Source organism: Apus apus, chromosome 9 (assembly GCF_020740795.1).
Source record: "Apus apus isolate bApuApu2 chromosome 9, bApuApu2.pri.cur, whole genome shotgun sequence".
NCBI classification, from domain to species: domain Eukaryota; kingdom Metazoa; phylum Chordata; class Aves; order Apodiformes; family Apodidae; genus Apus; species Apus apus.
Window position 1 is genome coordinate 12,677,231 of NC_067290.1, and position 25,460 is coordinate 12,702,690.

The 25,460-nt window shown below is 54.3% G+C and overlaps 2 protein-coding genes across 5 annotated transcripts in view; one reads left to right on the plus strand and one right to left on the minus strand.

Moving 5' to 3' along the window:
* Positions 1 to 720: 720 nt before the first annotated feature.
* Positions 721 to 13,421, plus strand: BAP1 (BRCA1 associated protein 1). 4 transcript variants are annotated; one of them, XM_051627644.1, is made up of 17 exons: positions 721 to 829; positions 3,860 to 3,889; positions 3,990 to 4,044; positions 4,442 to 4,574; positions 4,952 to 5,071; positions 5,574 to 5,635; positions 5,719 to 5,861; positions 6,697 to 6,775; positions 7,496 to 7,619; positions 7,958 to 8,075; positions 8,438 to 8,625; positions 8,967 to 9,100; positions 9,702 to 10,174; positions 10,302 to 10,462; positions 11,168 to 11,260; positions 11,771 to 11,843; positions 12,128 to 13,421. In XM_051627644.1, exons 1-17 carry the CDS (start codon positions 793 to 795, stop codon positions 12,259 to 12,261), a joined length of 2,157 nt encoding a protein of 718 aa, XP_051483604.1. In that variant the 5' UTR covers positions 721 to 792; the 3' UTR covers positions 12,262 to 13,421. The 4 variants fall into 4 exon arrangements, with proteins under 4 accessions (XP_051483604.1, XP_051483605.1, XP_051483602.1 ...); XM_051627645.1 differs by having other exon boundaries at positions 750 to 829; positions 10,302 to 10,408; XM_051627642.1 differs by lacking the exon at positions 721 to 829 and having other exon boundaries at positions 1,310 to 3,889.
* Positions 13,422 to 13,707: 286 nt separating this feature from the next.
* Positions 13,708 to 25,460, minus strand: part of DNAH1 (dynein axonemal heavy chain 1) — an 88,792-nt gene continuing 77,039 nt past the window's right edge. Inside the window, 17 exon segments of the mRNA XM_051627875.1 lie at positions 13,708 to 13,746; positions 14,509 to 14,655; positions 15,594 to 15,705; positions 16,176 to 16,306; positions 16,533 to 16,713; positions 17,042 to 17,154; positions 18,230 to 18,355; positions 20,605 to 20,715; positions 20,870 to 20,936; positions 21,811 to 21,928; positions 22,735 to 22,844; positions 23,993 to 24,018; positions 24,020 to 24,036; positions 24,359 to 24,379; positions 24,382 to 24,441; positions 24,444 to 24,510; positions 24,817 to 24,880. Coding sequence (XP_051483835.1) covers positions 13,708 to 13,746; positions 14,509 to 14,655; positions 15,594 to 15,705; positions 16,176 to 16,306; positions 16,533 to 16,713; positions 17,042 to 17,154; positions 18,230 to 18,355; positions 20,605 to 20,715; positions 20,870 to 20,936; positions 21,811 to 21,928; positions 22,735 to 22,844; positions 23,993 to 24,018; positions 24,020 to 24,036; positions 24,359 to 24,379; positions 24,382 to 24,441; positions 24,444 to 24,510; positions 24,817 to 24,880 — 1,510 coding nt within the window.

Genomic DNA, 25,460 nt, shown 5'->3' on the forward strand with positions numbered 1-25,460 from the left:
AGCAGAAGCCAGTGATGTTTCAAACCGAGCAGGAACAAAAACCAGAAGAAACCAGCCCTTGAAAGGGCCTCCCCCTCCTGGTACAGCTTCATAAATCTCTGCAGTGGCTGCTGTCAGGGAATTTTGTCAGGGGTACAAGCAGGGTTCTGCATGGCTCACAGTGCAGCCAACAGGAAACCTGGGTCCCTAGAAATTTCCAGGAGCTGGACGAACACATCCTCACCCACCCCGGGGAGGATGGAAGGAGTCACCTCTGGTGGGCAGGTGCAGCAGGGGGTCTGCAGGAGGGGAGCAAGCCCTGCCTGGGCCTTGGCACTGCCGGCCAAGCCTTGTCCCCAGGGCAGGAGCAGGGAGAGGGGAGCGCTGGGGGACGGGGCGTGCGTGGGAACCACGGCAGAACAAAGCCGCAGTGGGGGGACGGGCGCAGCTGCGGATCTGCCTCCTATTTTTAGCCCACTTCCTAAGGAAGCGCGGTGCAGGGGCGCCCGCTCGCCTGGGCGCCTCCCAGCCTGCAAGGCAGCCTAAGCGGAGCTGCCGGCAGGCTCGAGGCCGGCCTCGCCGGGAGCCCTCACACCTCGCACCTCACACCTCGCACCTCGCACCTCCCGCCTCCCGCCGCCCCGGGACCTCCCGGCGCCGCCATCGCCGCCGCCACCCCCGGCACCGACGTGGCGCCTGCTGACGTCACGCGGCGTCGCGCGGCGATGACGTGTCGGGGCGGGCGGCGGCGGCGGCCGGGGCTGGGGCGGGCGGCGGGGCCGGACATGGCGGCGCGGCCCGGGCCGCGGGAAGATGAATAAGGGCTGGTTGGAGCTGGAGAGCGACCCCGGTGAGGGGCTGGGGCGGCCTGGGACGTGGGGCGTAGGGCCCGGGGCCTGGCCGGGGGGCTTTGAAGGACGGGCCGGGGCCGGGGCCTCGTCCGGGGCTCTGAGGGACAGGCCGGGGGTGGGGGCTGTGCTTAGAGGGCTGGGGGGGGACAGATCGGGGTAGGGGAGTGCAGGTGGCATTTGAGGAGGGGGCGTGGGGTGCTTAGGCAGGGTTATGTGGTGCGTGGGGCAGAAGCAAGGGCTGGGGAGGGAGACCTGCTGAGGGGAGCACGGAGGTGCCTGAGGGTACGTGCCGAGTGTTGGGAGGGCAGGCGAGGCTTATGGGGTGTGTGGGGCGGCAGTAGCGTGTGTGCCCTGGGGAAAGGGGGGCCTTGCAGGGTTGGGGTGTGTGAGGCACAGCCCGTGGGGGGGTTAGGGAGAGGTTGTGGGGGTGTAGGGCAGACAGAAAAGGGGATGTCAGGAGGGTACGGGTGTGAGATGAAGGCAAGGGTGGGGTGAACAGGGCTGCAGCAGCATTGTGAAGGCTCAGAGTGGGACCTGAGCTCTGGTAGTACTTAAACATGGGGTCTGAGGTGCCTCACCCATCCCCATGTATGTAGGATGTGATGAACCCAGGGCTCTCTGTGGAAAACATCTGAAATGCTGCAGGGGTGTGGGCAGCATAAGGCATTCCTGACATTTGCAAATACACCCTGAAATATTGCTGAAATACAGGGAGAAGCATATGGATGGGATGCCCCTTGCTACAGAAGCAGCTCTGACTGGTGTTTGCCCAGGACTTCATGGGCGGTTGTGGACAACCCATGTGCCTGTCACTTGGGAGCACACAGGAGTGACAGCTCCATCCTGTGCGTGCCAGATCCCCTCATCACTTTGCAGCTGAGGGGGGGGAATCAAATCCTCTCCCCCTGGTTGCCCAGGAGAGTGCTGAAGAGCCCACTCAGGAGCAGGATGGCCACAGGCACCCCCTTCCCACTGTGTTGGAGAAGGAAGGTGGTTTCTGTGGTAGACTCCTGGAGTTGAGAGTTGAGTTTGCAGGTTCAGATTTGAGGGCTAAAGCAAGGGCCAGGCTGGGCATTGGCTGAGTGTTTTAACGTGTCCAAGTTGCCACGTTGCCATTTGTGGTTGTCTTCTGGGAGGCTGGGAGCTGGTCTTCAGGCTGTGGTGGTGTATGTTTGATGCTGGAGGTGAAGAAAATTGGACCCCTTGCATTATGCTCATCCTCCTGCACCCAGCTGGATTCTGTCTGCTGTTGGTCTCCCAGTCAGTGCAGGTTTTCATGCTCTTTATCCTCTTTTTACTGGTACTTGGGAATTACCAAAATCACAGGATCACACAAGTTGGAAGGGACCTCCGCCAGTGCAGCCCTGCTGGTTTGACTTATGGTTCCTGGAGAGCTGCTTCCAGGATGTGGGAGCACTCTGGGCTGAGCCACAGCGAGCCCGGGGCCCTGCTGGGTCTCCCTCTGGTGGGACCTGCGGGAGCAGCGCTGCTTTCGGCACCTTCTGCTCTTTGTGTCTGCCAGGCCTTCTGTGATGCCAGCCTCCACTGCCTGCCAGGCAGAGCTTGTGACACGGTTCGTGTCTTCTCCTGTCACACGTGTTTTGCTGGAGTCACTAGACAGTGACAGCTGAAACTGGAGAGCAAGTGAGGCTTTCCTCCTTGGTGGGAGCTTTTACAGCTGAGAGACTCTGCCCACCAACAGCTGCGCCTCCCGCTCCCCCAGCAGACACCTCGAAAGAGGCAACAAGAACCGTGGCCGTGGGGAGCACTGGAGACCCTTACGGTCTGCAAGGACCACTCCTCTTGCAGGGGTTGCTGCCAAGAAGGCAGCGAGGCTGCAGTGCTGCCTGTAGCCTCTGGAGATGTCACCTGTATGACACAGCCCCCTACAGTGTCACATCAGGTCCTCTGAGCAAAACCCTCTGCCAGGGAGGTGCCAGGGCTCGGTGTGACACGCAGCACGGCAGGGAGGCTGTCACTGCTTCAAAGCTTATTTCCACAATGTGCTTCTTCCCACTGACAATTTTGTAAGAAATACAATGTTTTCTTCTAAATTAATGAAGACTTTTTGCTCCCAGAAGTTTCCTTCCTGATTTAGTAATTTTAGCTTTGGTGAGGAAGCCCCTTGGGTTCTTCCCTTCTTGATGGGGCCACTTCCATCAGGTTCCTTAAATGTCTTGCTTGCAGGGATGTTACTTGGGATTGAAGCCTCTTATTAATATTCCCTGGACTTTCTCCCAGGCCTTCAGCAGTCTTTGTGTGGGAGCAAAGAAGCAGATTTATTATTCCAGTCTCGAGCTCACTCTGCCTGCAGGGGGACCACCTGAAAACTGGGCCGACTGCCTTTGGTCCAGCACTGTAGTGGGAGTTGCTGCTCAGTTGCTGGTGTCTTATAATCCTTTGGTCTCTTTGCCGTTGCCTCTGTATCCCTGGTTATGTCCTTCTGTAGTGGGAATTTTGTAGTCACTGGAGACAGGCTCTTGCATTTGGCACCCCAGGAGAAAGGGAGATGAGCCTTTCAGTCCTGAGTCTTCCTGCAGCCCTGTTGCTGTGAGCTGGCTTCCCCCTGCCTGGCTTTCACTAAAAAGAACATAAATTATCTTATATTAAAATATCCTGTGGTCCATTCAGCTGCATATCCCTCTGGTCAGAAGTGTGTGTGCTGTTCAGGTGCTCCCTGCTGCTGTTTGAGGTGGGGATTGACTTCTGGGCAGGTCATCTGCACTGGGTCAGGATGCTGAAGGTGGGCCCAGCCTCCTTGGGCTCTGGCAGGAGAGGTTTTGCTCGGGTCCTCTTGAGGAAGATGAATGGGGATGGAGGGATGAAGGGAGCCAGAGCACCTCTGTCATGAGCCAGGGCTCAACATCTCTGCTGCTGAGGAGTCAGCAAGATCATGGTGCTGCTCTGCTGTGGTTTTTCTGGCTGTGCCTTGGCCTGTGACCACGTGGGACCTTCAGGGGCTGGTGGCAGCAGGTTTCCTGTCTGGTCTCTTCAGCAAGAAGTAACTTGTTGGTTTTGTTCCTTTCCAGGTCTCTTCACACTCCTGGTTGAAGATTTTGGTGAGTGTGGGTCACCTTCCTGGGAAGTCAGCTTCATGTTTGATGTTACCCCTGGTCTTTTCTGGTGGGCTTTACACCAGCTTCTGCCCTTTGTTTGCAGGGGTCAAGGGGGTGCAGGTTGAAGAGATTTATGATCTGCAGAGCAAATGCCAAGGGTAAGTGATAAGTGTGAAACTATGAGATTTGTTAAGCAGAACATGTGTGTGGGCCTGGGAACCCATCTCCAGGAGTTCAGAAGGACCTGCATAAGCTCCTTGAACATGGAGGTGAATTTCACCTGCATTTTCTCTGTCTCGAGCTTCTTAAGACCTGTCAAGCCCCAAAGTTTTCAAACTGGATTGTTTGAGCACAGAGCATCAGCAAAGGAGAGTGTCCTTTGTAATGTCCGGCTGGGGGACTTGTGGCAGGGATGGTCACTTCCAGAAAGATGGGGCTGGTGGTTCTGTCTTTGCTCGGCCTGTGGTTTGAAACAGAAGGTTCCTGGCACTGAGCAGAGAAGCCCCACTGGTGTGGTCCATCCAAAATGATGCAGCTGCTGACTTGTCTCTGCAGCCCTGTGTACGGGTTCATCTTCCTGTTCAAGTGGATCGAGGAGCGCAGATCACGCCGGAAGGTCTCTACCCTCGTGGATGAGACATCTGTGATCGACGATGACATCGTTAATAACATGTTCTTTGCTCACCAGGTAGGCTAGAGGCCAGGGGAAAGAGGAGGGGTATCTCGTGACACCTCAGGGAAGCAAGGTGATACTGAGAGGCTGCACTGCTCTTGCTGGTCTTGAGGGTAGATCCTCTTTCCTGGGGCTCTCTGGCCTGTGCTCCAGGTTGGAGGGAATCCAGCGAGGGCTCTGAGCCTGTCCACGGCCTGTGCTGTGAGCAGATGCTCATGGGGGCATCACTAAACAAGACCAATCTCCCTTCCTTTGAGCAAGGAGGTCAAGTCACTGCTCTCACAAGTGGTTTTTGCATCAGTGCTTTTCAGTTGGTTATTGTTGACTCTGAAGGGTTGTTGAAGGGTTCCCTTCTTCCTGCTGATTAAAATGGTTCTCTTGTCACCCTACAGCTGATACCCAATTCATGTGCCACCCATGCCCTGCTGAGTGTCCTCCTCAACTGCAACAATGTCGACCTGGGCCCTACACTGAGCCGCATGAAGGATTTCACCAAAGGATTCAGCCCTGAGGTAGGGTTGGGGCATGTGGGGCTGTGCACGGGTGGCACCCAGGGAATCGGCCTCTTGCTTCCCTCTCAGGATGATGCTCCAACGAGCTGGCTCCCTTCCAGCCCCTCCTGGCTGTATGCTACACCAGTATTGCCTCTTCTCTCTCCTCCTCCTACCTTGCCTCACTCAGAGCCTTGGTCCCCTTACATTGGACACAGCTTCAAGCCTTCTCTCCTGTTCTTCCCTAGCCCAGATGCGCTCTTAAGTATGTGATGGAAAGTCCTTTCTCCCACCTTCAGACCTGTATTAAGTCTATGTTTCTCTCTAACTACAATTTCTTTAGAAGAAATTGTGTGTTCTTTTCATCTTGGGTTGTACCTAAATCTCAGCAGAACAGGGTATGCCTGAAAGTTGCTCTCCCAGCCCTGTGTGTGGATGGAGGGAGAGGGGAGCTGGTGGGTGAGGCATTTTGTTTGTTTCCTGTCACTTCTCAGTGGTTTTCCTCTCTTGCTCTTCCCTGCAGAGTAAAGGCTATGCCATTGGCAACGCCCCAGAGCTGGCCAAGGCCCACAACAGTCATGCCAGGTGAGCCAGGGGGTGTCTCACAGTTCCCTTTGGCTGGAGGAGACAGACCCTCCACTGATCTCTCACCTCTCTTGCCCTGGCAGGCCAGAGCCGCGACACTTGCCGGAAAAGCAGAACGGTATCAGCGCTGTGCGAACCATGGAGGCTTTTCATTTTGTCAGTTATGTCCCCATCAAGGGACGGCTGTTTGAGCTGGATGGGCTGAAGGTCTATCCCATTGACCACGGTAAGAGCCCACCTATCCCCACTCGCTGATACAGTTGAGTAGACACCCCGGTATGTCCAAATGTGTGTCTTTTTTTTCATGGCCGCTAAGCGTTGGCTGCTGTTTGTGGAGAATCACTGCAGCGGCTCCAAGATTTGTCGTGAGTTTTGACAGCTCATTTTGGAGCCTGTGTGCTGGCAACTGTGGCCAGAAGGCAATTATTTCTAAACTCATTGCATTGCTTTTCCCAGCCTTGCTGTTTTCTCCCCAGTTGCTCAGGGTCACCAGGTCCTTCTGCAGCCCTGAAATAACCTGGTATCCCAAGCAGAATTTGTCTCCTTACTCTACACTGTGTGCTGAGGCACAAGGTCCCAGCACAGATCGCAGCAGGCTGCTCAGGTTACTCCCTTCTCATACAACTTGACCAGTCAGTTCTGTCTTTTAGACACTTATTTATCCCTGTTGGAACTCTTTGTCTGTCAGTTGGGCCCTTTGGTAAGGTACCCACTTCATGTACTTGGGTTACTTAAGTCCAGTGGCAGGTGGATCCCAGCAGGAGCTGGGATTTCCTTGGACTTTGTGACTCCGAGCCTGTAAATTGCTTGTGGTCTCTAGGATTCAAAATGTAACTTTCTGCCCTGCAGAGATCTGACATTTTCATTTGGAAGGCAGAGGCAGGGGGTTCCACATAGAGGCTGACAGCCTGGTTCTTCTCCATCCTGGGCCTCTTCCTGACTTCCTCCTGGTGTGTGAGGGAGCCATGAGATTGCCTCTTGTGGGGACAGCAGGGTCTGCTCTGTGAGTCTGAAGCAGGAGCCTTAGCTTTGCTAAGCCCAGCCCTGCCTTGTTATCACAGGGCCGTGGGCTGACGACGAGGAATGGACGGACAAAGCCAGGAGAGTCATCATGGAGCGCATCGGCTTGGCCACCGCAGGGTAACGTCCCGGGCTCTGCTGCAGCCTTGGCCCCTCGCTGGTTTTCCCTTGATTAGTTCTACCTGTGGACCCTGTGACAAGCTGTGGAAGTGGGGGTGGAGAATATTGCTTGGGGAGAGGTGCAGGTGCACTGCCTCCTTGCCTGTAATTTGTCTGCAACTTGCCTGCCTTCAGATCCCGCAGAAAAGCTGCACGCTGTCTGTGATGCAGTCACTGCAAGTGGCCGGATTAGGTCCATGGGAGAAGGAACAGGGCTGCTGGTCCTGAGCTGGGTGTGGGGATTTACATGCTTGGGTGTGAGGGTGACAAAGTGCTAGCACAGACTGCCCAGAGAAGCTGTGGAGTCTCCATCCTTGGGGATACTCAAAAGCCATCTGGACATGGTCCTGGGCAACTAGTTCTGGGAGACCTTGCTGGAGCAGGGACTTGGAGCAGATGACCTCCACAGGTCCTTTCCCACTTCAACCAACCTGTGACTCTGTGAAAGGTGTTTTGTGTTGTGTCTGAAGCAACCTTGCTCTGCTTCTTCAGCCACTTTGCCTTGGTTTGGAGGGAAAACCCTCCTGTGTGTTGGCATTAAATGCCAGATGGGAGAGGTACTGCCTGGAAGGAGCCTGCAGGAGGTGTGCAGGATATGACTGCAGCTGCTGACACCGCTTTGCTGGGAGATGGGCTTTCCCCCACCAGCTCCTGGCTGACATCCCCTGTCCCTTCCCACAGGGAGCCGTACCATGACATCCGCTTCAACCTGATGGCAGTGGTGCCTGATCGGAGGATGAAGTACGAGTCCAAACTGCACATCCTGAAGATGAACCGCCAGACTGTGCTGGAGGCCTTGCAGCAGGTAGGACAGCCCAAGGCCTGAGGGAGTGCAAGCCTGGGGTGAGAATAGCCTCGGTTTTCAGGGCATCTCCCTGTGCTGTGGGGGCCCTGGATTTACGGGGTTTGGTTTTTTTGGCCTTCGGAAGTGTTTTCTGGAAAGAGGAGACAACTAGCCTCACAGCTTGGCCTTTTGCTGTTTTCTTGGGGGCTGTTATCCATGGCATTGATTGTCAGTTGATTGTACATGTAGGTGCTTGGTGGTTGGCTCTCCACACAAGTTCTGCAGTTCTTAATTGGGAGGGATATTATTTGGGTTACACTGGTCCTGCACTCAGTTTCTGCCTGTCGTTTTCTTTCAAGCTTATCCGAGTAACTCAGCCTGAGCTGATCCAGACCCAGAAGTCTCAGGAGTCTCAGCCTCCTGAAGAGGCAAAGCCAGCCAGCAGCAAGACCGTGGCTCCAGAGAGCTCCCATGCAGGTACCACTCGTTGTTGTGGTGTTGCCAGCCTGGCCTGCTATGTGCTTCAGGCTGGTGACCACAGCTGGCTGACTGGTTGCCGGAGGCTTCGCTTTATTTTCTCCAAGCCCAGCCCTGTGCACACTGTGCTGGGGTGTGGTAGATGCCTCTGTGCTTGAGAGATGTGTTGGAGTGATTCAGAGCTTGAAAATGGGAGAGCTTGAGCTTGGGGATACTGGTGACAGCTGGAGGTGGAATGGGAAGGGGGTGCGATGGTCTGGTGCAACTCTCCTGCTACATGTGGAGGGCAAGGGGTGGCAGAGGTCACTGAGTGAAAAGTGAGGGTGCTGGTTGTGAAAGGCTGCACTGTGCTTGTATGGCAGATGGCACTGATGAGCCCACCAGCCAGGGCCAGCCCACGGCCACGCAGAGCCCACCCAGCAAGTCCAAACCAGTGGCCAAGACATCAGTGAGCAATGTCAACGGGGCACCTCCAGCCAACCCCAACCCCATCGTGCAGAGGCTGCCAGCCTTCCTGGATAATCATAATTATGCCAAGTCCCCCATGCAGGTAGGCTGGAGCTCCAGGCCAGCAGCATGCCTGACTTGAGCTGAGATTTTTAACTTCCAGTCCTTCCCTTCTTTCTGTAAGTCTGTCAGCCTGTCTGAGCCCTTCCCCTGCCTCCCAGCCTGCTTTCCCTGGTGCTAAACCAGGCTGGGAGGTGAGAGGGTAAAGGCTGACCTGGCAAGACAGCAGCATTAATGTGGGTCAACTGAGCAAGCGCAGGGAGGTGTCCTCCATCTCCTCTCAAAAGGGGCAAGCCCCGGTGCTTGGCTGGACCAAGGACATGTCCACTGAGCTCTTCCTCCTCACCCTGCTGCCGGCTGGCCATCAGCATCCGTGTTTTGCAGGAGGAGGAAGACCTTGCAGCAGGAGTGGGGCGCAGCCGGGTCCCAGTCCGACAGCACCAGCAGTACTCGGACGATGAGGATGACTACGATGATGATGAGGAGGAGGATGTTCGTAACACCAACTCAGCCATTAGGTGACAGTTTGAGTTGAGGGTGGGGGGCAGGGAGATGACATTTGCAGAATCACCATCAGCGACTCCAGATTTCCTTCCTGAGCACTGATAGTTGTTAGAGCCTGCACCAGTGTGTGCAACGAGGGCTCTTCTCCACCTGCTGCTTTACTCTTCAGTCGCTGGATTTTGCAAAGCCTTTCTGTAGCTCTTCAGCATTGACTCTGAATTTTGGCTGCCATGAGTATAGCTGTGTATTGGCAGCAGGCTTTGGGGCTCTGTAGTTGCCCAGTGCCACTTGCCAGGTCAGCTCCTGATGACAGTGTTGGTGTGCTCAGATTTCTGTGAAGGCCAGAGGGTGGGGTCACAGCGAGGGTGCTTTTGGGGCTTCTGGAAGAAGAGCAGGGCCTCGCTGCCCCTTGCATCCCCTAGCTGTGTAGAGGTACCTGCAGCTGAGCGATTCAGTGGTGATGGGGAGCTGCCAGAGAGGCTGGTGGCAGTGGGGGTGACCTAGAAATGTTTCAGGCCTTGCTTCATCCCAGCAGACAGCCTGGAGTGCTGAGTGTGGAGCTGACAGCACCTCCTTCCACCAGCTGCTCACCTTCCCTGCTGTGTTCCTGGGCAGGTACAAAAGGAAAGGGCAGGCAAAGCAAGAGCACGTGGTGGGGGCTGCAGATGGCCAGCTCTCCGTCCTCCAGCCCAACACCATCAACGTCCTAGCTGAGAAGCTGAAGGAATCTCAAAAGGATCTTTCCATGCCCCTGTCCATCAAGACGAGCGGCGGGGGCACTGCTGTGGCAGTGGTCACCCACTCCCAGCCCTCTCCCACCCCCAGCAACGAGAGCACAGACACCGCCTCCGAGATTGGCAGCGCTTTCAACTCCCCGCTGCGCTCTCCCATCCGCTCGGCCAACCCCACTCGCCCCTCCAGCCCCGTCACCTCCCACATCTCCAAGGTGCTCTTTGGTGAGGAGGACGGCCTGCTGCGCGTCGACTGCATGCGCTACAACCGGGCTGTCCGGGACCTGGGGCCCATCATCAGCACTGGGCTGCTGCACCTCACCGAGGATGGTGTGTTCTGCCCACTGGCTGTTGCAGGTAGGTGTCTGCTGGCTTTTGGGGGGGATGGCATCTCTCCTGTGGTGACAGGGTGGTGTCCTTTGACTTTGGGAGTGGATACTGGTCCTTGGCAATGGCTCCTAACGCTTCCTTCCCCTGTGTGCAGATGGGGGGAAAAGCTCCACCCATTCCATCAAACCTGGTGAAGAGGCCCCGGTCACAATCAAACTGGACGAGAAGGAGGGCAGTGAGGGCAGTGACAGCAAAGAGAAGGTGGGACTTGGCAGGACCAGTGATCACCCTGGGGGGGAAAAGTATTCTCCCAAGGTGAGTTTTGTGCTGTGACAGCCCTGGGAACGTGGAGCTCCCTGGGCTCACCCAGAGACGCAGCAGCGCTGGCAGTGACCGATCCGCATGTGCACGCTGTCCCGCTCGCGTGTCGCCGCAGCCGTGCCTCCCGCACAGGGCACTGTAGGTTTTGTGCCTTGCATCGTCTCGGGGACATTTGCCATGGCAGTGGGCAGAGCTGCTGCCTCCCACAGTTGCCACGTCAGGTGTGCTGTGTTCTCCTTTGGGCCAGGGGCTGGTGGGACCCCACACCCCCAATCCTGGCCTGCTGGTAACTTTGCTGTGTGTGCCCTCAGCCAGGGGTAGGGCAGGCTCAGGCAGCACAAGTGCATCAAGGGCTTCTGGAGGAGAGCTGGCTAGAAAATCTTTTCATCAAAAGTAAACTCTTCAAATCAGATTATTGAGAAGAACCAGGGCCTGGGTGTTCCTCAGGCATGTACACAACTCTTCACCCTGTCTCAGAGACCTTGGGCATAGCCATACTGCCAGCTAATTGATCCTCCTCTAACTCTGAAATTCTCTACAATTAACTTTTTTTCCCCCCCCTGACAAGTGTTTTTTTGCTTTGACGAATCTTTCCTTTCCCAGTGCAGAAAAGAACACCCACCAGCTCCCCCTGCTAGCTCCTGGGCTGTGGCACAGTGGTCCATCTGCTCACATTTGCTCTGCTCTTTATCCTGGCAGGAGCTGCTGGCGCTGCTGAAGTGTGTGGAGGCAGAGATTGCGAACTACGAGGCCTGCCTGAAGGAAGAGGTGGAGAAGAGGAAGAAATTCAAGGTGTGTTTGTTGAGGACTTCTTTGTGTTTCCAATTTAGCTCCCTGAAAGGCTTCTGTCTAGGGTGCCTTTATGTCAAAGTGGAGGGAGGGTGGGTCAGCTGGGAATGGCCATGGGGAGTGTTCTGGTCCCTTTCGGTTACCAAACAGCCCTATGGGGCAGAGTTCCTACCAGGAGAGATGGAACATCCAGGGCAGCACTAAGGAGCTTGCTGATGATGGTGGAGTGCTGCAGCACTGCCAGGAGGAAGGGGGCAGCCTCTGCCCCAGGGCCTGGCAGGATTCCTCCCCTGCCCGCTCTCACTTCTTCCCAGCTGCCCCTTGTGGGAAACGCTGGCATCTGAATTGGGATGGAGACTGTCCCAGTTCTGCACTGGCCTGGGAGCAGGGTCCCTTCCTGCTCTGGTCTCCTTGAACAGGCATGCCAGTTCTTTGCCCACTGTTAGCCTTGAGCTCTCCTTTCTGCCTGTCATCAGTTTGTGGATTGTTTGTGGATTTGTCATCTCTTTGTAGATCGATGACCAGAGGAGAACCCACAACTACGATGAGTTCATCTGTACCTTCATCTCCATGCTGGCCCAGGAAGGTGAGCCATGCTGTGGCGCCAAGGGGACAGTGTGGGGTTTAGATTTAACTGGGGGAGCTAGGGAAGCCCACCCAGCCCTGCTCTTTGCTTCTGCCAAGCCTGGGGCACAGGGCAGTGCCCTGTCTGGGGAGCCACACATCTCCCCACTCTGTGTCCTGCTGATTTCCTACTCCCAGGAGGAGTCCACTGATGGGTTTCGAGAGAGAGAGAGGGAGGGCTGCACTCTGGCAGGGGCAGTACCAACACTCCAGTGTGGGGCATGTCTGCCTGCTCTCCCCCTGCAGGCATGCTGGCCAGCCTGGTGGAGCAGAACATCTCGGTCCGCAGGCGGCAGGGAGTCAGCATTGGCCGCCTGCACAAGCAGAGGAAGCCAGACCGCCGGAAACGCTCCCGCCCCTACAAAGCCAAGCGTCAGTAGCCTGGTGGTCGAGACTGTGAGGAGAAGCAGCTGGATTTTGTGGCACTGGGCAGGGGCATTTGAATCTATGATACCCTTTGCCCAAGGAAGGGGGACCACAGCAACAAGCCCTCGGCCAAGGTGGAGCCTGTGGACAAAAAGAAATTGGGCTTTTCTCTGAGCCCAAGTTGTGACAGGTGAGGACACGTTGTCCTGAGGGCAGTTCCTGCAGCTGAAGGCAAGTCAGAGTGCCTGGCTGCCTTACTGTGCTGTGGCAGCACCTGGATGCTGTGGACCTGTGTCTTGGTGCTGTGGCTGAAGACTGTGGCAGGAGGGGAAGAGCCCACCCAGCTAGGGGCAGGTCTGGCAGTGCGGGAACACTAGCGATGCCGACACAAGGCTGTGCTGGCCACAGCTGGCTGGGGCTTGTGTCCTCCTGCATCCAGGCCTCCAGCTCAGCACTTCCCCAGGGCCTTTGTGTCTGTGTTTTCTATCCCTCTCTGTCCCCCAAAGTTATGTTTGTTTCTGACCCACTGTTCTGGTTTAATAGGGTGAACCACAAACCAGAGGGCAGAATTTCTTCTTATTGCCCCCCCCTCCACTCTTCCAAGGGAAGATAAAAGGGGAATAAGGAAGAGGGACTTAAAGCTGAGCCTTATGCCCAGGCCTCTGTGGTGGTGCTGGGGGTGGTGAGTAGCTTTGCTGCCTCCCTAGGGACCAGCCACGTGGCCCTGGCAGTGCCTCTGGGTCACGCAGGTTTGCTCGGTTGCCAGAGAAACCCCATGAATTGTGAGCAGGGTTCACTGCTGCTGGGCACAGCCTGGACATTGGATGTGGAGTCACTTGGTGCCCCTGCCAAAGCGTGAGGAGATGTGGACCTGCCTGCCTCTCACCTGCCACCTCCACCAGCCAATGTCTTCAGCGTGTCCCCAGCGGCCCAGCAGAAATTTCAGAAGCCAGAGGTTTGCTCCTGAGGTGTCCTGAGGGGACAAGGGGAGCTGCCACAGGAAAGGACTGAATTTTGCAAATGTGCAAATTTGTACAGATCTTGATTATGTAATGGAACTTTTTTTTTGTATTTGTTGAAGGGGACAAAATCCTTCTGTCTTTTGCTGTGTCCAATATCAAGTGCTGTAAATAATGGGTCTGTCTGAAGGAATAAAGCTATTCTGTACCAGCCATCCAAGGGAGAGGTGTGTGGGAAGGGAGAGGGGTGTGTGGGGGACAGGGAGTAGTAGCAAGTGGCCATGCTAGCCCTACTGCCAGCTCTTTTCTGGTGCTAAAAACTGGAGGTCACTGTGGGTACTGTAACCACCAGGTGAATGTGATGATGGTGCCATCAAACTCAATTTATTGACACAGTTCAGGGGCAGGAGAGGGGGAGCAGCTGCCTGCCCTGGCTCAGGCCCTCAGCTGAGATGAGTTCCTGGGCTGATTAGAAGTCCAGGGCACAGATCTCCACTGCAATCACATAGTTGGTGGAGTGGTCTGTTGTTGACAGTGTGCCTGTAAGGGGGGAAGCAGGGGCAGGAGTGTGGTACTGCAACCCAGGCTGTCAGATGCTGACTGGGGAGTCCTGTATGAGTGACCCCATGAGAGATGCCCTGTCCCATCCCCATGCTAGGTGACAGACTGGGCAGAGCTGGGGAAACAGGCTTGGGTATTTTCAGGTGTGCTCTTGAGGAGAGCCGGGCCAGTGCCACTATTGCCTCGTTGCTCCATCTCCACAACCACAGCAGGAGAAACCTTTTTCTCCTTGGACAGTGTCAGCCAACTGCTTCACCCCATGCCAGTGAGTGGCCTGAGGAACTCCTGCAGCATCTCCTGGGCTGCCCTTCCTGGCTGCTTCTACACTCTCACTTCTGGAGCGCTGCCTTTGGGGCACCTATCAGCACGAGTGAGTCCTGTAGATGGGGCACAGGTAGGTGCTGGTGGCTGGAGCCTTGTGGCTGGGGACAAGACACAGCCAGATGATGCCCACCTCTGTGTTAAGCCCCTTGGGCACGACGACGCCAGCTGAAATGCAGCGGGGTGCCTGTGGGAGCCTTGGAGGAACAAGACCTTGTGCCCCAGCTGCTGACAGCTGCCCAGAGCCCAGGAATTCATCCAGCCTGGGGCACAAGCTGCACTAGGCAGGAGCCATATCCATGCCAGGGGAGCAGGAACCAGCTCCATGTGAGAATGCCCAGTCCAGCTGTGGTGGTTGATGAACCCTTCCTGTGGTTGGGGTGAGCTCCAGCCAGCAGCTGGGCTGGCTGGGACACATACCTTGGCATTCCATACCTCGGGGACAGCGTTGTTGTTGGGGACAAGCTGCTGGCCATCAGCTCCAGCTGAGAGGACATCACCAGGCCCTTCAGAGCTCTCAGCAAATTCTTCAGTTTTTGAGCAATCATCTGTAGGAGGCTGTTGTACCTACAGAGAAAAAACAGAGGGAGCAGAGCAAGTCAGGGCCCACCTCTGTTTGGAGAGGGTCTGGATCCCAGTACAAGTGAAGCCCCTCCATGTAACCCCATTCCTCTTTAACAGGGGGTCTCAGCATGCCAGCATGGCTGGTATCCAGCAGGTAGGGTGTCTCACCTTCACACCCAGCCCTGGTGCATGGTACACCTCTCATTGAGCTGCTTCATCTCCCTGGAGCAGCAAGGTGTTCTTGCTCGGGTGTTTTTTTGCTCTTGCAAGTTTAATCCATGTCACCAGGCACTACAGACAGCTCAGTGAGGCAGCAGGAAAAAGAGGGGGAAAGAAGAGAACCCCTTTCAAAAAGCCCCCTGCAGACCCCCACACTGGTAACTCGGAACTTGCTTGCCTGCAAAGTGAGAGCAGGTGGGGAGGAAGAGCCCTCGGGGAGCAAACCAGGAGCAGCTTCCTGAGCCTCCCACCTGACCCTTCAAAAGGGCAATGGGTGGTCCTCTGGAGGAAGGGAAGAGGTGGTCGTCTGTTCCGAGCACTCTGGCAGCAGGAATTGTGCTTAATAGCCAGGTAATGCCCTGATCCCTTTGTCCTAGGGATCCTAAAGGCTTTTAGGGGAGATGCTAGTGTTGGACTGTGTTTTAGGGTGTGGTGAAAGATATAGGGCCCCCAGGATGCCGGTGGAGGGCTAGAGTGGGAATCTGATGCCCCACTAGCTTATAGTAGGGCCCCTCCTGCCCTGTGCTGCTTGCCCCAAGCAGGGAAATCTCCCTGGGATGACTAGGGATGTGGAGCCTGTTTGGTTCTGGGTAGGCTGGGCTGGGACAGTGTAGGGTCTTGCAGCTTTGGAGCCCAAAGCCTGAGACTGCTCTGCATGGCTCCTGACAAAAGGGTGCTTCCCCTAACCTGGTGGACCTGGCTTTCCTCCCAGCAGCTCTTACCAGATTCTTGCTCCACTTGTTTGCTCCTCCTTGGGGATCGAAGTAGCGAGTCCAGCGCTGGGAGACCTGTGTTATCCCATTCTCCACAGACAGGGTGTCCTTGGGTAAACCTAATGAGGTAGAAAAAGCTGTTGGAACAACCAGTAGCACAATGCAGCTGACCAGAGAGAAGCCTTTGCTGCCCCAGACCCTGTGTGGTCCTGATGTGGTTGTTTGAGGATTGTGGTGAGGGTTCCTCTAGCAGCAGCTGAGCCCAGAGCTGCAGCTCTGCCTGAAGCAGCTGAGCCATGGAAAGTGCTTGGGCAGGTTATGGCCCAGGGCCTGGCTCTAAGCCTGCGGTTTGTAAAGGTGAAGCCTCTGATGCCCTCAGAGCTGCTGCCCTGGATGCTGCCAGGCCCTCTCCTGCTCATTGCACAAGGAGCTGCAGCAGCAGTTCCAGCTCTGCAGTGAGGAGACCCTTGGATGTCACTGAGCACTTTGGTTTGGGGTCTGTCCTTTGGAACAGGTGACCCTAGTGAGTGGTGAGTCAAGTGTTTTAGCCTTTTTCCAAGGCACCCTCAGCCTCAAGTGTTGGGTTTTTCTGCAACTTGCTCTCCAGGAATGGATTTCCATGGGTCTCCAAGGGTGATCAGGCTTGTCTCCTTGGTGTGAGGAATGTTGTTTTCTCACAGCTGTCTCAGCCACTCCTTGCACAGTGTTTTGTGGTGGTGTCCCTGCCACAAGAAGCACCATCATAGTCTTTCTTTAGGTGCAGCTAAGCTGCTGTGAGCATCTAAACTCTCCTGTTTCCATTCAAACAGGACCCTGTGCAGCCTTTGGAGATCCAGGAAGGATCTCAAGCTTCTCCTTGGCTATGCAGTACTTCTCATTGCTGTGAGATGGGTCTTGGTGAGGCAGCACCTAAATCCCTGGTCACAGCTTCCTTGTGCCACCACTTACCTTAATGTACTTCAGTAGGCTGTTCAGGAACTTCCCTGGGTCCTGGACAAGGCTCCTGCCTGGTTCCCAGTAGTCATTCACCTTGCACCCTAGCTTTTCTCCTGCCACGTTTTTGGACTTGACTCCTTTCATAATGCAGACCAGGATGATTCCTGCTTTTTCCCTTCTAGTGCTGACCATCCTTGCCATGTCCAGTCACAGACACTCCCATGACTTCCCACTAGATACAGCCAACAGAGGGGTACAGTTTATGGCGACGCTGAGGCTGGTCTACCCCCATGCAGACACCCTCTGTGAGAAGGACTTTGACTGGCTCTTTGACTGCCCTCAGACAAGGCAGTTCCTTGAGTGGTTCTGCAGCACAGTGACCGAGGAGAATGTGCTGACCCCAGCTGAAGTGGAGGCCTATGAGGCCCTGCTGGCTGCAGGCAAGCCCATCCTGGAAGGTGATGCCCTTGAGCAAGCATTGCAGTCGTGCCTCCAGGTCCCAGAGTTCCCAAGCATGGTACCAGATGATGAGGCTTCCTCTCTGGAGGCCCTGCAGCAGGAGCTCCAGGAGCTTCAGGACTATCGTGACCGTCAGCTCTGGCGGTACAACAAACTGCAGGTCTGGGTAGCCAACCTGCAGGAGCAGCTGAGGTATTTGGAGGAAAAGGACAAAGCAGTGAAGCAGGACTTGAGGAAGGCTCAGATAGACCTGGAAGTGGAGATCTTCCAAATGAGTGCTGTCCTGAGACAGATCAGCAAGGATGCAAAGCAACTGGCAGAGTGGTATGGGGACGTGGGGAAAGGCCGGCCACCAGCACTGCTGTGTGAGATGGATCTTGGCCCTTACATGGAGCTAGAACAACAGGCCACTGATGTGTTTGAGAAGTTAAACCAGGAGGTCCTACCAGGGAGTGTCCAGGCTTCAGATGCTCAGGGAGAGAAGGATAAGCTGGAGTCTGGGACGCAAATTAACTTAGACCAGGAAATACCAGAAAGAAGAAGAGAAGCTCCATATCAAGAGTGTGCAAAGACACCATTGGGGGTAGTATCAGCAAGTCAAGGAATACTGGTCCAAGACTCAATGGCAGAGCTGCTAGTGGAGGGCAGGAATGGGAGAGACATGTTGAGCATGGAGGATGAAGAGGAGAGAGATGGCAGTGAGAAAGCCACAGAGAAAATGGACACCAAGCAAAAAATGGTGCCAGAAGGCCTCGTGACTGATGGTGATGAGCTACTGAAGGACCAAGACAGCTTCTGGAAGGAGCTGAGCCGAATAGAGAAAGCACATATCTGTGCCCAGAGGGAGGTTATAGTCATGTCAGCAAAAGTGGAAGGCAACTGTGCTGCACTGGAGTGGGCCCAGAAGACTCTGGAAGCTCTTGAGAAGAACCAGGTAAGGCCAATGCTCCCTTCCCTCCACCACCCTTTGTGGCAGGGTCTGCCCACGCTGCAGGCAGCCCCTGCTGTCAAACGCTGGAGCACAGCTGACATGTCAGGAGGGGGTGGCAGAGCCAGGCAGTGGGCTGTGCACCCTGCCCTCTGCCACCAGCCTGTCTTGTCTCCCCCATGCCCAGCAGGCAGTCAAGGCAGAGCTCTGCAGTCAGGCCCCCCAGCACCAGAAGCAGCTTCACATCCTGCGCTGCAACATCGTGCAGATCCTGAACCACCAGCTACCACCCCTGCTGAAGGCACAGGCCCGCCTCTCTAGCCTGCCTGTCCTGCAGAGGCAGCTCAGCCTGGAAGCTGCTGGTCTGCAGGACACTGCCAGGAGGCAAAAGGAGGCGGCTGCGTGGCTGCTGGGCCAGCGGAGCCGCCTGGATCTGCTGGAGCTCCAGCTGCAACGGGAGAGAAAGCAGCTAGAGCAGAAGGTTGCTCAGCTGGGGAAGATGGCAACGGCCATGAGGGAAGCCCAGGCCAGGCTGAAGGAGCAGCAGGACTACTTCAAAGATGCCAGCTCCTCCTGGAACAGTTGTTCACGCACATGGGTAGACCCCAAAGACCCCACTGCTCTACGGTAAGGACATCTGTGTGCGTGAGGAACAAACTAGAGGTGGAGGAGGTGGCATGGGAATGGGGGAGGCACACAGCAGACCCAAGCTGATAGGCAGTCTAGCAGTGCTCTTCTGCCAGTGCAGAGCCAGCCTCACAGTGGTATGAAATGCCCCAGAAGATGGCAACTGCTTCTTCCTGGCTGACTAGGGCTGATACAGCAAAGTGTGGACTTAAAGAAGGGAGTGAATATGGAGAACAGATGTTTTCCTAGGATGTGAAGGTAGGAGAGTGTAGAGGCAAGTGTTCAGCCATGGAGGAGGAGAGCTGGGCCAGAAGGAAGCATAAGCTGCTTGGAACAAGAACTTTATCTGGTTGGGTGTCCTGCACTGACAGGGGATTCTCTGTCCTCCCTGCACAGCTCTGGAATATTGGGTGCTGGTGTCTGCCAGCAGGGAGTCCCTGACTGGCTCTTGAGCCAACCCAGTCCTTCTTGGTGGTCTTCCTAGACCTCTAGTACATGGGTTGCTCACCAGGAGGGGCTGTTGTCCCACACCTGCTTGCATCCCAGTCCCACAGCACACAGTATCCCCTGAGCCCCGTTCTTCCTCATCACTGGCCCACTTCTCACACCTTTGGCTGGCTGTCCCCTCCTGCAGGCTCTGGGACATACTGATGGGACAAGACCAGAGTGTGCAGCAGTTCCGCAGCTATAAGGCCCTAGCAGCCCGGTGCTCCCAGCTGGTTCAGGACCAGAGGGCACTGGAAACACAGCTGGCAGCTCCTACATCCCAGCTCCCTGCCCTGGAGTCCTCCACAGAGCAGCTCTACCGGCTGCTGTACAACAGCTCCAACCAGCTGCAGCTCTCCTCTCCAGTAAGAACTGCTCCACCAGGCCTTGCTGGGTGGGAGTCAGACCCCTCTGTGCCACCCTCCCTGGGTGCAGGGGGGAGAACTTAGTGCCTCCCAGTCCACCCAGGGAGAGGAGGCTGGCCTGATCCTTGCCTTGTCCCAAAGCTGTGCAGTGAGGCAGCAGCCTCTGCTGAGGGACAGAGGTGATTCTAGCTGTGCTTCACACGTGCTGTTCAGTGTAAAGGTCGGGCTGTTAGCCAAGGTGGCCCAGTAAAGTTACCTCTGTTCCTTGGACGGGATGTGTTTGGAGGCCTGAGCCAGGGGGGGCAGTTTGTGATGGGCTGAGCTGTTCCACAGGTGGGAGGAAATCCCCCTTTCTGCATGTTGACATGTGTTTGGGTTCTGCCCCTCAGGAGATGACCGAGCTGATGCAGCAACTGATCACCATGCAGGACAACCTCTACCAAAAGCTGGTAGACCTCCTGAGCGAGCTGGCAGCCAGGCGCAGATCCCTGGAGAGCCCTCTCCTGCAGACACAGCGCAACCTCTACGTCTACTTTTACTGCAATGAGGATCATCTGAGAGAGGTGGTGGAAGAGCTGGAGAAGCAGGTGTCAGCTTCCTCCAAGGGATCACTGATGGAGCTTCCCAGTAGGTCAGTGGAGTAGGTCAAAAGGGTCCTTGCTCCCTGCCATACAAGTGATGTCCTCTTTTGTTTGGGCTGGGTCACTAATCCTGGGCTGGAAGAGAACTCTAGTGGTCCTAGCTCCACTCACAGGTGACTTGGGTCATGGCTCAGCAGCTGGGCTTAAAAGAAGCAGGAAGCTGATTCCTTAAATTAAGAGTTTCTGGAGTTGCTGGGTGGGTTAGATGATGTGTAAGAAATTGATGCATCTCAAGAGTTGGCACTGGAAACCTTGTATAGACAGGAGAATTTTCATGCCAACTCCACAAGAGTTTGGGTGATGGGGCCAAGTGGAGTGACACTGTCTGTGTCTTGCCCCACCTTCTGGGAAAAGGAGTTCTGTATGGTTTTGTGGGGAATAAAAAGGTCTGTTATTCACAACTGCAGAGCAGTAAGCCTGTCCTTCCCTGCCACAGCTGTTACTTGTCCAACTCAGAATCGCCTCCTTTCTCTGACTATCTGTTTTACTGTCAGATCAAGCAGGATTTGGTACAGTCCCCACAAAGCCTCCCCAAGCCCTCTGTCCAGTCTGAGCAGCCAGACTTAGTGCAGTGGTACCTGCAGTTGCTCCGTGGTTGCCGCTGTGTCCTTGGCTACTTGCGCCAGGAGAGGGCGGGCGGGCTCCAGCTCTTCCTGCATCCTCACCACGTCCTCTGCTGTCTGCAGGAGCTGTGGGAGGAAAGCAGAGCCAGGGAGCACAGGCAGCAGGGGATCATCATTCTTTTAGAGCCGTTACAGACTACAGGGTAGGACCTTTTTGCACTGTGTGTCTAGAGAGACAGCACACTGAGCGTACAGGAGCTGTGCTGAGTGTGGCACCTACCGTGCCACTGACAGCTTCAGTCCTGGCACCAAAGTGCAGGATCTTGTGCAAGGAGGAGGCTCCTCTCCTGCTCCAGCCATCACACAGAACAGCTACAGGAACAGTGTCTCCTGCCCTTCCAGGCCTCTCTTCAGCAGCCCCCTCAGGCCAGAGCATGAGATCAAGCATGAAGACATCTGAGATTTGGTCCTGCCCCCTCAGCAATCTCACTGACAACCTGGGAAAAGCAGCATTAGCTGAAATTAACACAGTGCTGAGACTCCTGCCTGGGAGCCAAAGTCCTGTGCACATCAGTGGCCTGTGCAGCAGCTTGGTGGGTCTGGCAGGCTCAGCTGTGCTCACCTCGGTGGGGGACAGGCCCACCTACTTTGCAAAAGATTGGAAAGCTCAGTTAATTACTAGTCCTTGTCACACAGCTATCACAAGAGGAGAGACAACAGGATAAGCATCTGTTTCTGATAATGAGTACAAAACACACTGCTCATTGCCTTTGCTTAATTACCACTACCAAAGTACTCATACTATCTTCTCCAACAAGGAATCTGGCAGTAACATTAATTACTTGTAAAGGTCAATTGTGAAGTCTTTGATGGCAAAAGTAGTGTTGTTTGGGGGTAATGTGCCACTTCTTTCCAGCAAATTTCACTTTTCAGTCCCAAGTGCAGCCCATTTGGGAGATTTGGCACAGCAGGCTGCCCCCAGGATGGCAATGCAGGGACAGCTTGCTCCGCCTCAACTTCCCATCAGACTAAATGCAGCCACTGTCCATATCTAGGGTAGAATTTCACAGGAGAGCCCTGGGAGGGTTTGTGATTCCAGACGTTTTCAATTCAAGAAGCCCCACGGTTACTATTAACGATTTTCTTTTGTTTGCAGAAGACATAGTTCACATCACCATGATTCCCAGGGTCCTTACCTGTTCCTGGCTGTCAATTCCTTACAACAGTTTGATATTGGCACTTGGCTCCATGAATTCCCCAAACAGAACCTTGCTGACCAGGCGACCACAGAGGACCCAGCAGCTCTCATGGTACCACAGTCTTGGCAGATGCAATTTGTTCTGGTAGGAAATCCCAGCAAAACACCCCTGTGAGAGAAGCAGAGAAGCATTAAGAGTCTTGTTGTCATGAAAGCTGATTCCTGCCCAGCATGTCGCCAGCTCCACTCCTGCCAGAAGGCAGCTGCAGTGGGGAAAGAACTGGATGGAGGAAGCTGCATTCTCTTCTCCTCTCAAAATCAACTCTTGTCAAACCAGCTGCTTTGCAGAGAGCTCATTACAGCTTTGGTTCATTCCCCCTCTATGTGTCCCTATGTCAGGCTTTCTCTGAGAGTTTTAAATGTCTTGCTGTTTGTCCTTATCTTCTCCCCATTTTTCTTTAATTTTTGCTGTTTCCAGATGCTCCTCTGTTTTTTGTAGAGGTCCTTTTATTGGGGTGTAACACAGAACCAGGGTTCCAAGTACCTCCTGTGCTAAGTCAATCTCTGCTGGCTAGACTGGAGCCACAGCAAGGTCCTCAGAAGAGCTGAAGGGGCAGAAGCTTCCATTGCTACAAGCTGGTAACAGGACAACACCTGTGACCTCTGTATTCCCTTGTCTGGTCCCCTATGGCTCCTTCCAGCCCTGAACAGCTGGGCTGTGTCATTCTGACTCCCTGTGGCCACTCAGCTGCTTCCACACCAAGGGCTGGGGTGACAGGGGGGTCTGTTTAGTACTGGTACTAGGCAATATAGCCAAAGGGAAGGTCACCACCTTCATTGAACAGTACAAACACCACAGCTTCAACATGAAAGGCCAGGTATTAACTGGAATATTTCTGGTCTTCCCCTGGGTGGCAATGGCATGGCTGTGCTGATGGGAGAACTCTCCTCAGTCTTGCCAGGCTCAGCCATGAGCACGGCCTGGAACACCTTGGAGAGGTCTCTGAGGTTGAAGGTGTAACGTGACTTTGCTGGTGTGGGCAGCAGCTGGGATATGCTGGTGGGATACACAGAGACTGGCACCAACCAAGGGCTCATTCAGGTCTTAGACTGCAAGTGCTCCTGCTGCAGAGACAAAGGAAGGTGGAGAGGATGCCAAGGTGGTGACTCTGGGTTGAGAAGGTCCTAGCAGAGCAGACAGGTGGCACTGAGCAGCTGAGGTGTTGCTAGGACTTGGCCAGGAACACACTTTTCTTCTTCTCTCTTCTGCAGAGACTGTGTGGGGATGTGACCAAGCACCTGCTCACTGCAGTGGACAGTTTGCCAATGAGTTTTCCAACAAAAGGGAACCAGATGTGGGGAGGGAAGAATGCATCCCAACCATTCTGTGATGTTAGGACTTGATGCACGCCAGGGAGAGACACTGCCAGACACGTAACTGGTGCCTGAAATACTCCAGACAGTTTTTCCTTCTCCCTCCTTACACTCCCACAGTGGAGTCTCTGCTACTTTTAAGCTAGGAGGTGCGAGTGCCCCCTTAGCTAAACCACCCTGAGACTCCTCAAGCTCAGCAAGTGCAAAGTCACAGAGTTCCTTATGCAACAGTCTGGCAAGATTTAAAGACAGCTGCCAGTTTTAGAGCACAAAACACTCTTTTTCTTTCCCCCCTCCCAATTAAGTTCATTACAAACACTCCTGGGGAAGTAGAGCCCTATGACATCCTAGCATGTTGCATTTTTTTGCATTATTTCCAAAGTTCTGTAATTTCTTTTATAATCACAACTAGATGTTTCTGTGTGCCCCTGACCTCCCAGTCAGGTACTGGTGCCTGTGAATATCAGAAGCACTCAGAAACTTCTGCTTTGCTTCTCTCATAGCTCACTATTTTCACTCCTTCCTACTGGCAGACTTGCAGATGAGGGCACATTTGCAAAGCTGATCCTAAATTTCCCACCCTGTCAAACAGAAGAGGGCTCGTGTCACTCCAAATGAACCCTTTTTTCTGGGTGGCTGTAGCACCATGCTTAGACCCACCCTGCTCATCTGCCCACAGGCTGCAGCAGATGGAGACTAACAGAAGGCTCTGCTTCCACAGAAGGCTGTTGTCTGGGCAAGTGTCTGCTGAAAGCACAGGTAAGCTACACCATGCTGTGCCCATCAGCTTCTTGTGTTCACAATCTCTCTCTCTCATCTTTCTCCTCTTACTTTCGCACTGGATCTCTGTAACTTTTTTTCTCCTAGGAGTCCAGCTGGAAAGAGACAAAAAAACCAGAGTTACTGCTTTACCTGCTGAGTGGAAGGATATCTGCATCATCCATCACAAACAAAATCCCCTTTGAAAGGCCCAAGCTACAGGATCCTGTATGAAACTGTGAGAGCCAGTTAAGTTTGCTGATTTGCACCAGATCCAAACAACACTTCCCCCGACAGCATCTCCAAGAAACTAATGCAAATTCCAGCTTCCAATACTTTGATCAGATCATCAGTATTAATTACTCCCCTTCCAAACTCTATTATCATTGTGATGACCTATAACATGAGGAGAAGGTGGCAGTTGTCTGCAGAACTTACCCATCCAGCTGCCAAGGAGGTAGAGGAGATAGCTTTCTTGCTGCTGTCCTCCATCTCAGTGAGAGTGAGGTAGTTGAAGTGGTGACAGCATTCCTTCCCCCTCCAGGAGGTCCCCTGGCACAGACAAAATGTCCAGGTCCACCTCCTTCTCTCTTTTACTGAGACATACAGCTCAGCCTGAGTGGCACCGTGAAACAATTTCTTTGGGCATTATGATCTGGACTTCATGTCACCCAACTAAAAAATGCCAAGCTTCCCTTTAATGTCTCTGTCCTCAGTGAGAAGCAAAGGGGCCTTGCTAGCATCCAGTTCAGGTCCCAGGCAGGTTATTTGCTCTCTGGAATGCCTTTTTCTCCACCAAGTGTAAAGGGAGACTCAGGACAGCTACTCTGTTAATTCACATGCTTCAGTTGGGCAACTGTAGATTACAAGCATGAATCCAGGCTAAAGAGCATTACTCTGCCCTCTTTATAGCAGAAGCTCCCCATCCTCAGCTGCCTGTGAACCCAGTTGGTGCTGGAGCTGGTCAACAGGAGAGCAGACACACAAGGAATGCTGGCTGTTGACAGCAAGAACTTAATCTGTACGTGAAAAGCTGGAGCACAATTTCTGTTCATGCTCTGGACTCTACTCCCATTATTAAAGAATTATTTGTTATTTTTATAGTGCCAGTGAATTTCAGGGTATTGTTACAGGGGTGAAGGGAAAACAGTCTGTTCTAAAGCTCAGCTGATTAAAACAGATGGATTTGTGTGCAAATACATTTTACATGGCTGCTGTATTTTTCTTTCTGTTATGTCAATGTGTCTGTGTGCTGCCCTCGGGTAGAGTCACATCATAAATAAACTGTCAAGCTTAACTGGAATAACCTATGAAATGTCCTTCAGCAAAGATGCACCAGAGCCCAGGTAGGGAAGCCCTAGGTCTCAGCATCAGCAAAACTTGCCTCTTCTCTCCCTAGAGGCAGTTAGTTTCATATTTATTTAGTTGCCCTCATTTTACAGAACAGTCTTTAGCTCTGCCCCTGAGCTAGTGGTGGGTGGCAGGGACACAGGGAGATCCACACTGAACATCTTTGCTTCTGAATCAAGTGAGCTGCAAA